Below are 15,550 nucleotides of genomic sequence, written 5' to 3' on the forward strand. Positions count from 1 at the left end.
AAAAAAAAAAAAAAAAGAAATCTGGTCCTTATTCTGAGGTTTGAAATACAATTTGTGAAAATCACTACATCCCCATGTGACCCTCTCCCAGAAGCAATGCCTTCTACATCCTTAAACCTGACCAGGGTCTAAAGAAACACCCCTGACATTCTTGGTAGCTCTTTTAGTCAACTCATTTATAGACCTTAGTTAAGAAAAAGACTACAGGCCCAGTGTGGTGGCTCATGCCTGTAATTTTAGCACTCTAGGAGGCCAAGGCAGGTGCATTGCTTGAGTTCAATACCAGCCTGAGACAGAGCAAGACCTCGTCTCTAAAAGTAGCCAGGCATTTCGGTTGGCACCTGTAGTCCCAGCTACTTGGGAGGCTGACGCAAGAGAATCATTTAAACCCAAGAGTTTGAGATTGATGTGAGCCGCGACACCACGACACTGTACAGGGCAACAAAGTGGAGGCTCTGTCTCAAAAAAAAAAAAAAAAAAAGAGAAAGAAAGAAAGAAACAGATTACATTGTCCATACACAAAGGCACCATATGTAAGCAGAAGCAACCAGTTACTGCTCCCACCATGTGCGATCAGAATCCCATCTGCAGCCAGATGCAGATAAGGAAGACAGAAAAAGCATACAAGAACGATGACTCAGTTAATCAAATCAGTAATTTAAACATAGAAAAAGGGGGGAAATCATTTTGAAAGATAAACAGCAACATATTCAAACTAGGAAAATACATGCTATGTATGTCTCTAGGGAAAGATTCTCTATTTGGCCTCCTCCAAAAAGTGACATTTTACCAAATATGACTTCAGAACTTGTACAAAAGCTCAAGAGAACAATAAAAAGATGTGGGAAGACACTGTATTGCCATCCCAAAGATATAAGGTACAACAGGGTCTCTCAGTTGTATACAGGAGTCCCCAAATTATAAACCTCCAACTTACATACAACTTGCACTTATAAATGAGATTATTACAGGTAATAGGAAAATGTACCTGTTTCAACTTACATACAAATTTAACTTAAGAACAAACCTACAGAACCTACCTCGTTCATAACCTGGGAACTGCCTGTAGTCTGATTATAGGCTAAATGTATGTAGATATACTGCTTACTCTAGTGGACTTCCATACAAGAAAAGATTTCTCCTCCAATAATTATACATATTGAAGCAGTGTTACAAAAATGAAAGAAGAAGGTATAATAGAGTGAAGCAGAGAACAATTTTAAGGACAGTTTAAAGCAAAAAACGAAAAAAACCCTACGTTTTCCTGTGGAGGCAGGTACATAGATGGGTAACGCTTTCACAGAATTAAGAGAAACAAGTATGTTACCTCACTTAGGATTACCTAAAAAGGTCCTGTCAGAACCTGAAAAACCGAAGTGCTAGGGAACAAAGGGTTCTGAGGAGGGAAAAGGAGGGGGAGAAGAAGAGAGAGTGAGAGGAAGAAGCGTACGGAGAGAGAAGGGGAAGACGATAGGTAGGTGAGGGTTAGGAGGGGAGAAACGGAAAACCACCCAAGCGGACACGTATAAAGAGTCAGATAGGGCTCTCAGCCAAGAGACTGAACGAAAGATGGGGGTGGAGAAGGGATACAGAATTGGAGAGAAACTTCGTTCCCTACAAACGATCTTGGCCCAATAAGCAAAGCCTGTGAGGGGAGAGGGTGTAAGGGTAAGGAGATGATGCTAGTAGCCTTCTTCTGAAGGACCAAGGAAGAGGCTAGAGACAGGTCGAGATAAATTCCCATCGCAGGGAGGGCGCTATTTTGATGGACCGGAGAAGGGCAATGGGGCAGGCTTTGGGAGGTGGAGGAGTGAGGGCAGCTACAGCGCTGAAGTGAGGGTAGCAAGCTGGGGCAGACTTCTGGGCGGGCGGCGGGCGTGAAGTAAAGAGCCCAGGGGCGCGCTCCCCAAGGCGGGGGCGGGGCGGCATGGCCGCAGGCGTTCCTGGAGGCGGGTACCAAGCGGGACAGCCTGGCCGAGCCTCGCGCTCTAGCCTCGCGCGGTCTATTCTCTCGCAGGCCCCTACCTGTCGATGCCACCTCTCAGTCCTCTTAGTCGCTAGATTGGCCTCCCGGCTACTGCCCGCAGGTTGTCAAGCATCCATGATCGGCCCGGCGTCCGACGCTTTTCTGCCTCCGCCGACCCGTCGCCAGTGCAGCTCCCCTGGAAGCCTCTCACCACTGCATTCACGTTCCGCCCACACAAGGTTCCCCCAGCTGCGTTGACAACCTCCGACCTCCAGTAAAGGCGGGGTCGGGGGTAGGGGCCAGAGAAAAGGCTGCTGGGGAACTGGGCGGGGGAGGCCAACTGCTAGGGGCCCGACAAGCGGAATTCGGCCAGGCGGTACTAGGCCAACCATCGCCATCTCCGACCTGGGCACGGATCCTCTCCTTAGGCTGAGCTTTCTCTTTCAGGAGAAAGCTGTGGTAAAGCTACCCCTGGGTACCGAAACATGTTAAGCCTAATAACTACCATTTGTTGCCAGGTTTGTTATGCACCAGGAGCTGTGCATGCGTTATATCCTTCAATTTTCTTAACTATGGCTTGCCATATTATTCCCATTTTTCAAGTGTGTTAATTAAGGCTAGAAGTCCGAAGTCAGTCAAAGCCCTCTTTGAAACCCAGGATATCTGAAGCCAAAGACCATGTTCCTATTTTCTATTCAGAAAATGTTTTAAAATAAGAGGGCCGGGCGCGGTGGCTCACAGCTGTCATTTTAGCACCACAGGCGAGTGAATCGCATGAGTGCAGGAGTTCCAGACCAGTCTGAGCAGGAGAGAGACACTGCCTCTACTAAAAATGAAAAAACTAGCCAGGCGTTATGGCAGCACCTGTAGTCCCAGCTACCCAGGAGGCTGAGGCAGGCAGATCACTTAAGTTCAAGAGTTTGAGGTTGCTGTGAGCTATGATGACTAAATGGCACTCAACCCCAGGGCAACAGAGTGAGACTGTATCTCTAAATAAATAAGCAAGAGTTGGCTTGAGCCAACAATGGTTCTGTGTCCAAAATGTCACTTGTAGCATTGCATTTGGTGTTTACCAACTCCATCTTGGGAAGATGGCTAAGAAATACTACATAAATGAATACATAAGCTGATTCTTTTAAAGCATTCACCACAGACTTTTAGGTCTTGAAGAGGAAGACAAAAGCCCTATTTGCCTTCTGTGTATTAGAAGTGCAGAAATCAGACAGAAAAGATGCAAAAAAGCCTAGCCCAACCAATTCATTAATTTACAGTATTCAAAAAGTTTCTTTAACATATATTCTGTTCTAAAAGGTTCCATGAAGATAAAACAAGGTTCTTGCCCACAAAAGTGCCAATGTGTTAAGGGCTATAAGAGAGAGATGACAACACTTTGGAAGCACAAAAGAGAAGAGACTAGAGAAGGAAAATAAGGCATTCTCCAGGCAAAAAGTGAAAGAAAAGGAAGTAGTGACCATAGTAACAGAGCTTGCACTGTGTGGCTTGCACTTGCACACTGCATTATACTAATACAAAAAAAGAGACCCTGAATGGCTTGAATCTGGGGTTCAGGGGTGAGACATGAGAGGAAAAGAGCTGGAGTTTGGTCATCAAGGTCTTAGAATCCACAAGCCAGCTACTATACCCAGTAAAATGCTCAGTATAGCAAAGTTCCTATCTTTTTTTTTTTTTTTTTTTTTGAGACAGAGCCTCAAGCTGTCCCCCTGGGCAGAGTGCCCTGGCATTACAGCTCACAGCAACCTCCAACTCCTGGGCTCAAGCGAGTCTCCTGCCTCCGCCTCCCAAGTAGCTGGGACCACAGGCGCCCGCCACAACGCCCGGCTATTTTTTGGTTGCAGCCATCATAGTTGTTTGGCGGGTCCGGGCTGGGGATTCGAACCCACCACCTTAGGTGTACGTGGCTGGCGCCTTAGCCAGTTGAGCTATAGGCGCCGAGCCCAAAGTTCCTATCTTGGAGAGCTCATAGCCCCTTGGGAGAAACAGGCCTTCCCAGCTGTGACACAGGGTTGTCTCAGGCATCCTCGGTGTACAGATAAGACTCTTCTCACTATGCCTTGGGGAGAAATGATTTAGGGCACGCTTCTGGAGTACATAAGACTTGAGTTGAATCTGAAAAGATGAGCACACAAATCACAAGGGACATAAAGCAGGTGAAGGGAGTTTTATTTTATCTTAAGGGTACTGGGAGACCATTTGACTTTTTAAACTGAGAAGAGGTATGCTTAATTCCAATTTAGAATGATTGTGCTAGGTGCCATAGGAATGGATTGGATGTGAAGAGAACTGGAGGCAGGAAAACTCTTGAGGTGATTGAGTTATTTCAGAGATCTTGAACAAAGGTAGTGACAGGTGGGGGGTAAAAATGAAAGGATATTGTTGAAGATCTTTATTTTATTTTTCCCCATTTATTTTTTATTTGTATATATTCATGGTACAAGTGCAATTTTGTCACATTGACATAATGCATTGTGGTGAAGTCTGCGCCTTCAGTGGAGACTTTAATACTACAGAATCTATGATTTGATGGCCAGAGAGAGAAGAACATGATCTAGGATTCTGGCCTGGGAAGCCAGAGCTATTTGAAGCCAAAGTGAACAGGTTGTAGAGGACGAAAGGCAAATTTGGGAGCAAGAGGAAGGTAACTGACTTCAGTTTGACTTTGTAAAAATTCCAGCAATGCCTCTACTTCCTCTGAAATGACATTTAGACTCCATGGCTGCAGTTAAAAACCTTCATACTGTGCCTCCCTCTTAATTCCTCCATCTGTGTCTCACCCCATCCCCCTCTGCAGCCCAAACTCCCATGTCTAGCATGACTTATACTTTCCCTCTCAGATACCAGGCCTGTGCTCACAATCTCTGTTCCTTTTTACATTCTTTTTCTTATTTGCCTGCAAGAACCCTACCAACTCCATAGGCAAAAATTTCTTAAATTCAATGTAAAAAGCACCAACCATAAAAGAAACCACTGAACCGGCTCAGCACCTGTATCTCAGTGAGTAGGGCACCAGCCACATACACAGAAGCTGGAGGGTTCAAGCATGGCCCAGACCTGCTAAACAACAACTGCAACCAAAAAATAGCCAGGCTTTGTGGCAGGCGCCTGTTGTCCCAGCTGCTCAGGAGGCTGAGGCAAGAGAATTGCTTAAGCCCAAGAGTTGGAAGTTGCTATGAGCTGTGACACCACAGCACTCTACTGAGGGTGACATAGTAAGACTCTGTCTCAAAAGAAAACACTGAACTATTACACCATATTAAAATGAAGAATTTCTGGCCAGGCATAGTAACTCATGCCTGTAATCCCAGCACTTTGAAAGGCCAAAATAGGGGGATCACTTGAGCTCAGGAGTTGAGACCAATATAGTGAGACCCCCTTCTCTAAAAAAAATTAGAAAAAATTAGCCAGGTAAGGTGGCACATGCCTTTAGTCCCAGCTACTCAGAAGGCTGAGGCAGGAGGATCTCTTAAGCCTAGGAGTTGTAGGTTGCAAGAAGCTAAAATGACACCATTGCACCCTATCCTGGGCAAGAACGATACCCCATTTCCAAACAAATTTAAAACTTTCTGCTTGCCTAGCACAGTGGCACACATTTGTAATCTCAGCTACTTGAGAGGTCGAGGGAGGAGGAGGATCACTTCAGCCCAGAAGTTCAAGGCTGTAGTACACTATGATTGCACCTGTGAACAGCCACTGCACTTCAGCCTGGGCAATAAAGAAAGACCTCGTCTCTAAAAAACAAAGAAAAAATTCTATTACAAATGACACCAGCAAGAGAGTAAAAAAAGACAAGCTACAAAGCTTATATCAAAGAATTCCATATACAGACTACGTAAAGAACTATAAATCAGTAAGACACACAGCCCAATTTTAAAAAGTAGGGAAAAGCCAGGCTCAGTGGCTCACACCCGTAATCCTAGCACTCTCAGGGAGGCCAAGGCGGGTGGATTGCCTGAGCTCGGGAGTTTGAGACCAGCCTGAACAAAAGCAAGACCCCATCGCTAAAAAACAAAAAAAGAAAACTGGCCTTTGTGGCAGGCACCTGTAATCCCAGCTACTCGGGAGGCTGAGACAAGAGAATCGCTTAAACCCAACAGTTTGAGGTTGCTGTTAGCTATGATGCCACAGCACTCTACCAAGGGTGGTGCAATAAAACTCTATCTCAAAAAAAAAAAAAGGAGGGAAAAGACTTGAACAGGCACTTCGCAAAAGATGACCTTCAGGGCGGTGCCTGTGGCTCAAAGGAGTAAGGCGCTGACCCCACATGCTGGAGGTGGCAGGTTCAAACCCAGCCCCAGCCAAAAACTAAAAAAAAAAAAAAATGCCCTTCAAATTATCAATAAGCATATGTACTCAACACATCAGAAAAAAATGTAAGTAGGCAGTGCCCGTAGCTCAGTGGGTAGGGCACCAGCCACATATACCAAGGCTGGCAGGTTCAAACCCAGCCGGGGCCTGCTAAACAACAGTGACAGCCACAACAACAACAAAAAAAATAGCTGAGTGTTGTGGCAGGCGCCTGTAGTCCCAGCTATTTGGGAAGAGAATGGCTTAAGCCCAAGAGTTGGAGGTTGCTGTGAGCTGTGATGCCATGGTGATATAGTGAGACTCTGTCTCAAAAAAAAAAGTAAGTAAATACCTTAAGGAGATAACACCTTTGGCCAGAATAGCTAAAATTTAAAAGACTGCAACAAACACCCTGTGTTGACAAGGATAAAACTAGAACTCTCTTACATTGCTGGTTAGGCATAAGTTAGTACAAACATTTCGGAAAACTGGCAATACCCACTATCACTGATGATATGTATATCCCTTTTGCTCAAAACATGTGCCCATGTCCACAAAAGAAGACAAGAATCCTCATTACAGCAATGTTAATAATCATCAAAAAAATGATAACTCAAATGTACACTAACAGTAGAATAGATAAATTATGGTATACGCATACAGTGAAATACCATTCTGCAATTAAAAGAAAAAGGTGGGCGCCACCTGTGACTCAAAAGGGTAGGGTGCCAGCGCCATATGCCAGAGGTGGCAGGTTCAAACCCAGCTCTGGCCAAAAACTGACAAAAAAAAAAAGAAAGAAAGAAAAAGCTACACACAGCATGGATGAATCTCACAAAAATACTGATGAATTAAAAAAAAAAACCCAGAGGGCGATGCCTGTGGCTCAAAGGAGTAGGGCACTGGCCCCATATGCCGGAGGTGGCGGGTTCAAATCTGACCCCAGCCAAAAACTGCAAAAAAAAAGATACAAACTACACTGAACATACTGTATAATTACATTTAAGTGAAATTTAAGGGAGCAGCGCCTGTGGCTCAATGGTGTAAGGCACCAGCCCCATATGCCAGAGGTGGCGGGTTCAAACCCAGCCCCGGCCAAAAACTGCAATAAATAAATATATAGATAAGTGAAATTTAAGAACAGACAAAATATCTATGGTGATAAAGTCAAAAGAGTAGTTATCTTCAGATGTGAGGACAAAACACTGATGGGGAAGGAGCACAGGGTGTGCAGGAAATGTTCTATATCTTGATTTGCATAGTGGAGACAGTACTGTATACATATGTGAAAATTGTTCCTTTACTGTATATATGTTATATCTCATTATCAAAAAAACTTAAAGGCTCCACGCCTGTGGCTCAAGTGGCTAAAGCACCAGCCACATACACCTAAGGTGGCAGGTTCGAATCCAGCCCAGGCCCGCCAAAACAACAATAACGGTTGCAACCAAAACATAGCCAGGCATTGTGGCAGGCACCTGTAGTCCCAGCTATTTGGGAGGCTGAGGCAAGAGACTCGCTTGAGCCCAAAAGCTGGAGGTTGCTGTGAGCTGTGACACCACGGCACTGTGCCAAGGGCAACACAGCAACCTCCAGCTTTTAGGCTTAAGCAATTCTCTCAGGGGGATAGCTTGAGTCTCACGCTGTTGCTGTAGCTGAGACTACAGGCACCCATCACAACACCTGGCCATTTTTTGGTTATAGTTGTCATTGCTGTTTGGCAGGCCCAGGCTGGGTTTGAACCTGTATGTGGCTGCTGCCCTGGCCCCCGAGCTACAGGTGCCGAGCCTAAAAATAACATTTTTTTAACATAGAAAAAAATCCTACCTATCATTCAGTTTGAATGCCACCTCCTCCATAAAGTTTTGCCAGCTAGAATAAACCTCTCCTTCAGCACCTCTGTAGCATTCTGATGTCATTTCTTTTAGGCAACTTATCACTGTCCATCTTGAATCTCAGTGGAGTCTCCTTATTACTCTAAATAGATCTTTTTCCTGGTGGCAGTGACCACATCTTTCACCTTTTACCCACTTAGGGCCTGACAAATAACAGAATCCGAAAACATGTTTGTTGAATTACATGGAAGAAAAAATTGGGTGGGTGCCCAGATGGGCGAAAGGGAGGACAAGAAGAGGAAGGAAGGCCAACGAAAGGACATATGAGGTCTCCAAGGAAACCATGCCTTACATTGCAATTTTACCCACTTCCTGAAATCACATTAAATGTCATCTTGAGTAACAAAGAACAAAACATTAAGTCCTACCAAGTCTGAAGATAAACAAATATCACACTCCCTCACTTGCAGGAAATCCACCAAATAAAAGCCACCTAACCTCTGGGTGTTTCAACCCTGAATGGTAAATCTGTTCATCAAGAATGATAATCACATTGCCACGCTGCTAAAAATATCACCTCCTTAGGGTGATGCAAAGAGCCCAGACCCCAAGTCAGCAGATGTAGGGCCGAATTCTAACTCTGCCCCAACTTGCTGTGATCTGTAGCCAATCTCTTTGCCCCTCTTATCCTCGATTTCCTCATATATAAAAACAAAAAGGGTTGGATTAGCAAATTCTTTAAAGTCCTTTTCTGTATTGACATTTTGAATATACACTCTATAACTCTCTTAGTCCAAAGCAGGAAAGTTGCTGCACCAGAAACACCTGCAAAACACGTAAAAGGTGCCTCAGATCAACAAATAAGCACGATTTAAAGAAGTCATTTTGTTATATTGTCTTGGACGGTTTAATCAGTGTTTTTGTTTGTTGTTTGCAGCCTTACCAGAATTTGCAGAAGATTTCTGAGTTCCATGTAAACAGTAGTTAACTCTTGGTGGGCTGTCATCTTCTGCTAAGGATGTGAAGGGTCTTCCCGCCTGGCTTCAAGTCTCAGGATTCAGAAACCACCACTCTGCAGTGGGGTTTATGAATTTGCGCACACTACGAGGCACAGTGGAGTCTAAGTTACAGAGGACCGGAGTGCGAGGACTGCTGGGATTTGTAGTCCCTGGGCCCTTTGTGGCGTGCTGGGATCTGCGGTCCTCCGCCGCTCCCTTGGGATGCTGGGAAATGTAGTCTCTGTCACATCGCACAGCACAAACTGGCTGTCGTCTCAGACTGCTGGCGTGCTCAGCGGCAGAAGTGGGCACCTCGTGCTTCTGAAGATCTCAAGACAAGTCTCCGCTGGGACAAACTCTAGGCAACAGCACGAAAGAAGAATTTTGTCCTATGGGACTTCCCGGGGAGAGCCCGCCTCATTGACGCTCTTCGTCCCCCTGCGAAGCCGCTGAGCATTTCAATTGGTTTTCCGGGATGCCAATCGTTGAGGAGGGCTTTCCATTGGCTTTGGGACTGGCGCTCCGAGGCTAGAGGGAAGGAGAAAGGATCAGGAGCGGGAGCTGAGGGAAGGGAAAGGCCGGTCCGGGTCTGGCAGCTGCCGCTGCTCGCCCGACGTCTCCAGGCCCGGCAGCGGCTGCATTATCAGCCCCTGGGCACCGTGGGAGAGGCTCCGCCGACCAGAGTGGAGAGCCACGGGCGGCGGCCGCCGCATCATGTCAACCAAGGACGAGCGGGCCAGGGAGATCCTGAGGGGCTTCAAACTGTATCCGCCCGGGTGCTGGGCGGGACCGGGAGGACTTGGGAGGCGGCTACTCCCTTGAGGAGACTGGCCAGGACGGGGGCTACGCCAGGTGGGCGCCCGAGAAGGACAGCGGGAGGGGTGGGGAAAGGAACGGCGTGCAGGGAGCCCTGGCGAGACTGGCGCGGGAGGCGGGCAGCGGGGCGTCCTCTGGGAGGACGGGAACGTTGACGGTGCCCCGGGGGGTGGGTGGGGGCGGGGGAATCCTGGGGGACAGGGCTGCGAGAGGTGTCGGAAACGGGTCTCGGAGAAGCTGGCTGGGTTCAGAGTTTTGGCCGCGACCCAAAGGCCGGGAGTGGGCTGCGGCCCCAGAAAAGGGTGGCGGGGGCGCGGTGGGCTGATCTCGAAGCCTAAACGTCCTTTTGGCGGGAAGCCCACCGCGGGAGCAGAGAAAAGTGACTTGGAGCAAGTGACCTTGGGTGGGACTAATGCAAATGCTTGTGTTAAAGTCTCTCGGTCCCCTACCACACCCCCACCATTTTGTTTCCACAACTTCTTTTCCTCACTTGTGGCTTTCTCCAGGGCTGGAGTAGTAGAGGAAAGCAGAGAAAAAGAAGTCCGAGATCGACCTCATCTTCATCTTTACTGCCTCTTGGCCCTTTGAGGCATTGAATGGCCTCTGCTTTTGCGCTCAGCTCCTCAGTTTTCTTTCCAGTAAGATGAGGACCATGAGCTTATGTGTGGGCTAACTTGTGCTGGGCCCAAACGTACCTTGGCTGGCTCCTTTTGGTGTGGTTAATGCCTAACTATGGTGGAGCTGTCCAGCAATGCTTTGATGTCGCTGGGGACACGGTAGGATATGGAAATCATTGTCTTGGGCCTGTCGTGGTGTCTCTTTTGCAACTTTCTCTCCTTAATGTAGTAAGGAAGCTTTGTATATTAACAAGTGTTAGTCTGTAACCATGCAATTTTATATATTCCAATTTTATATTCTTTTCGTGACCTTAATCTCTTACACCCTATCTATAGAATATGGAATATTCTTAAATTCCTCTCTCAGTGAAAATGTAGTCATCACTTTAGGACTTCTCCCCTGGAGGTTTAGTAAAACCCTGTTTTCTTGCAAATTGTAATTGTTTTGCCATAATCAGAAACTAAGTTAGTGGCTCGGGGCCTGTGGCTCAAGTGGCTAAGGCGCCAGTCACATATGCCTAAGGTGGCGGGTTCGAATCCAGCCCTGCCGCCAAAACAACAATGATGGCTGCACCCATAAAATAGCCAAGCGTTGTGGTGGGCACCTGTGGTCCTAGCTACTTGGGAGGCTGAGGCAGGAGACTCGTTTGAGCCCAGGAGTTGGAGGTTGCAGTGAGCTGTGATGCCATGGCACTCTACCCAGGGGGATAGCTTGAGGCTCTGTCTAAAAAGAAAAAAGAAACCAAGTTAGTAATTGATTTTAGACCACAGTGCAAAAAAAGGCATGGGAAGTTTTGGATGTACAAATGAACTTTTTCAAATGGAAACTGCCCCGCTATGGTCTTTTTTAAAAACTGAAGACTGTATCATCTTTGCATACTGCCATTTGCGATAAACTTTTCATACTTCTATGTAGTGACAGCCACCATTATAGCTCTAAATACCCTTTCCATGTTTCTCTTCATATTGGAGCATGTAAGTTGTTAGGGATGACTGACATGTTAGAAGAGCTATGACATGGATTTTATTTTTCCCTTGAGTAATGTATTACTTAACATCTGTGCTGGCTTGGCGCCCATAGCACAGTGGTTATGGCACCAGCCACATATACCGAGGGTGGTGGGTTTGAGCCCCACCCGAGACTGCTAAACAACAATGACAACTGCAACAAAAAAATAGCCAGGCGTTGTGGCGGGTGCCTGTAGTCCCAGTTACTTGGGAGGCTGAGGCAAGAGAATCGCTGAAGCCCAAGAGTTGGAGATTGCTGTGAGCTGTGACACCAGGGCGCTCTACTGAGTGCAACATGACACATCTCAAAAAAAAAAAAATGTGTGCTATGGACGGTAAACCCGAGACTATGGGGAATTGTGAAATTTCAGAAGCAATGTTTTTGTTTAATTGAAATTAACATATTTCTGAAAACAAGAAAGGTCTTTTGATGGCTTTTGAACCTATTGAGATAGAGGCTAAGGGATAAGGCTATTGAGATAGAGGCTAGATAGAGGAAAAGTAGAAAGCAGAATCTACCCACTAGAAGGAAAAACAAATTAACCAGTTCGGTGATGTTAGTGCATCAAGAAACAGGCTTTGGCTGGGAGCAAAGGCTCATTCAAAATAATCCTAATACTTTGGAAGGCTGTGGTTGGGGAATCACTTGAACCCAAGAGTTTGAGAACAGCCTGAGCAACATAGAGAGACTTTGTCTCTACAAAAAAATTTTAGGAATTACCCAGGTATGGTGGCATGTGCCTATAGTCCCAGCTACTGGAAAGACTGAGGCAGAAGGATTGCTTGAGCCCAGGAATTGGAGGTTGTAGTGAGGTATGTTGATGCCACTGCACTCCAGTGGGACCTGATCTCAAAAAAGAAGAAGAAAAAATAGGTTTTCAGACAAAGCTTGACCTGAGCTAACCATATCCTGAAAGAGAAGGGAAATAACAGCCACATTAAAAAGTTAGCATAGGCTCGGTGCCTGTGGCTCAAGTGGCTAAGGCGCCAGCCACATACACCTAAGGTGGCGGGTTCGAATCCAGCCCGGGCCTGCCAAACAACAATGATGGCTACAACCAAAAAACAGCCAGGTGTTGTGGCGGGCACCGTGGTGGGCGCCTGTGGTCCTAGCTACTTGGGAGGCAGAGGCAGGAGACTCGCTTGAGCCCAGGATTTGGAGGTTGCTGTGAGCTGTGATGCCACAGCACTCTACCCAGGGGAATAGCTTGAGGCTCTGTCTCAAAAAAAAATCTAAAAAAAAAAAAATTAGCATGGACCAAGAGTGCTCATCTTCTAGTAGCCTTTATTGACATCTGAGAATCAAGAGTAAAAAGGAAAGCAGAAATCTTAGGACACACTACTATCTTCAGGGAAAAAATTAAGTTAATTTTTTAGTAAGAAATTACCTAGTGTAAGTGATTTTTCTGAACTTTCTGAGTATCTCGTTTCTTGAAGAATAGTTTTATTTTGCAAAAAGAAAGCACTATTATGTTCTTCTACTAACAATGTTGCCAATATTCAGTTTTCCACATAGATTATGTCAGTCTTTCTTATTTTTGCCAATTTGAACAACAAATGATATTTTATTTTGCATTTTCCTGAATCCTTAGGTCCCTAGAGAGGTAATATAGCATAGTAGTTAAGAGCTATACTGGCTGGACTGGGAATCTCTACTGCCAGCATTGGAGTTCTAGACCTACACTCCTGATTGTGTGTCCCTGACCAACTTCTTTAACCTCTTCCTCAATTTTCTCAAGTGTAAAATGGAGATAATAACCCTCCTATCTCCTTCTCTCTCATTAGTGTTGTTTTGAGAGTAAATGAGTTGGTATCTACAGCATTTAGAAAAGTACCTGATGCATTGTAAGCAACATATGTTAGCTGTTACTATCAGCTGTTACTGTCGTTATCAGAGAAGTTGCAAATCTCCGGTTTGGCTAGTCTTCTGTGAATTGCTTGTTAATTTTGTTTTTACCTATTTTACTGTTGAGTTGTTTATTTTTCTGATCACTGTGTGGGTGTTCTTTATATACTTTAATATCAATCCTTTGCCTCTTAGGTATGTTGTAAATATTTTTGTCTCAATATAGTGCTTGTTTCCTTTTGTTGAACAGAATTTTTAAATTATTTCAAATTTATCAGTATTTCCCATCGGGCTTCTGCATTTTGTGTCTTGTTTAAGGAGACCTTTCTTATCCCAAGATTAATTAAATATCCTCTTATCTTTTCTTCTCTTTTCAATGTTGAACTCTTTGATCCACCTGAATATACTTACGCATTTGGTGTGTGATAGAAATCTAACTACCTCTGTTGTTTGGATAGCCAGTTGTCCTACTGCTGTTTACTAAGTAGTAAGTACATGTTTTTCCCACTGTTCTGAAATACTGTCTTTGTCATATACTAAATTTTCATTGTACATAGGTTTATTTTGAATATTTCAATTACATTGATTCATCTATTCTCCTGCCTGAACACATCTGGTTTTATTATAGTTCTATAGTATGGTTGGATCATGGTCTGTCATGAACAGACTACATGTGCTTAAAATCATAAGGTCCATATAAACATTTGTGTGCACAGAACCTTGCCTAAGTGCCCATAATAGAAACATAAGTATGAATTAAATATGCATAAATCTGGTATAGTATACTCCGAAAGAATTCTTTTTTTTTTTTTTGAGACAGAGCCTCAAGCTGTCCCCCTGGGTAGAATGCTGTGGCATCACAGCTCACAGCAACCTCCAACTCCTGGGCTCAAGCGATTCTCCTGCCTCAGCCTCCCAAGTAGCTGGGACCACAGGCACCCCACCACAATGCCTGGCTATTTTATGGTTGCAGCCATCATTATTGTTTGGCGGGCCCAGGCTGGATTCGAACCCACCAGCTCAGGTGTGGCTGGCGCATTAGCTGCTTGAGCCATAGGCACCAAGCCTATAGGCTTGTTCTTAAGTTTAATTTCTTTGTAAGTTGGATTGGGTATATTTATCTATTACCTGTAATAGCCTCTGTTTATCAGTGCTACTCATATATCAGTCAGATGTTTATAATTTGGGGACTTAACTGTAATAGCCTCCATTTGTAAGTGTAGATTGTACATAAGTTAAATATTTATAACTCAGGACCTGCCTGCTGTTTTACCTCGGAAGAAATGATTCACTTAGTAAGCATTGATGTTTACCTGGTGTTTATCTTGTCATCTAGGATTAAATATCAATACAATTTATGGCAGGTTAAACACAAAACCAGTTTGGTTCAGAAAATTTCTGTAAGCTTCAGCTTTCATAGTAGCTGGGACAACAGGCACCCACCCCCAATACCCAGCTAATTATTTCTATTAGTAGAGATGGGCTGTCACTCTTGGTCAGGATGGTTTCAAACTCCTGAGCTCAAGGGATCCTCCTGATTTGCCCTCCCAGAGTGCTGGGAATACAGGCATGAGCCACCATGCCTGGCTTTAATCATATTCTTGAATTTCTTCTCCCATAGTTTGATCCTGGAGTTCCTGCTATATTCTCTTTCTCATAGCACCTTGATATTTAATTTTGCTTCCAATCAACAATAATTGTCTTTATATCTTCTATTCACTTAGGTTTCCTTATTAGGAATAATAAACTGTTGACCTTCTCTTGAATGCCAGTATTGCCTAGAACAATTGCCTTGTCCAAGTGTGTTAAAAAAAAAAAAAAATTTGAGGTTGATGATTTTCTAAAATATAGTTTTTAATCCAGCAACCCAAGTTCCAGGAAAGCAATAAAAACATCCTACTCAAATGCTATTTGATCATAGTTGTCTAATCATGAATTCCATGTAGAGTATAATTGGTAGATTGTTTCCTCAGGCAGTGGATTCTGAGAAGTTGTTATCCCAAATGGATTAAGTAAATATAATGTGTTATTGATTATGTTACTTCAGATTTTTATTTATTTATTTTTATTTATTATTTTTAGAGACAGAGTCTTACTTTGTCACCCTTGGTAGAGGGCCATGGCATCAGAGTTCATAGCAACCTCCAGCTCTTGGGCTTAGG

The 15,550-nt window shown here is 44.7% G+C and overlaps 2 protein-coding genes across 9 annotated transcripts in view; one reads left to right on the top strand and one right to left on the bottom strand.

Annotated features, from left to right (window-relative positions):
- COPS7B (COP9 signalosome subunit 7B) overlaps positions 1-9,261 on the bottom strand; it is a 38,715-nt gene extending 29,454 nt beyond the window's left edge. For 3 of the 8 annotated variants that reach the window (XR_002772093.1, XM_023510291.1, XM_023510290.1), the window contains exons 1-2: positions 9,047-9,235; positions 8,096-8,928 (exon numbers count right to left, since the gene is read on the bottom strand). Coding sequence is in view for 2 of the 8 variants with exons in the window: in XM_023510291.1 (XP_023366059.1) it covers positions 8,096-8,187 (92 nt within the window). In the remaining 6 variants the exon portion in view is untranslated. Of the gene's footprint in view, positions 1-1,342; positions 1,353-2,025; positions 2,784-8,095; positions 8,929-9,046 lie in introns of those variants that run through there. The other 5 variants (XM_003784862.2, XM_023510293.1, XM_012802248.1 and 2 more) reach the window with 4 other exon arrangements.
- Positions 9,262-9,608: 347 nt separating this feature from the next.
- PDE6D (phosphodiesterase 6D) overlaps positions 9,609-15,550 on the top strand; it is a 79,732-nt gene continuing 73,790 nt past the window's right edge. Inside the window, exon 1 of the mRNA XM_012802196.2 lies at positions 9,609-9,865. Coding sequence (XP_012657650.2) covers positions 9,816-9,865 — 50 coding nt within the window. The 5' untranslated portion in view covers positions 9,609-9,815. The remainder of the gene's footprint in view (positions 9,866-15,550) is intronic.

Source organism: Otolemur garnettii, unplaced genomic scaffold (assembly GCF_000181295.1).
Source record: "Otolemur garnettii isolate 467f Iridium unplaced genomic scaffold, OtoGar3 scaffold00013, whole genome shotgun sequence".
Taxonomy (NCBI): Eukaryota; Metazoa; Chordata; class Mammalia; order Primates; family Galagidae; genus Otolemur; species Otolemur garnettii.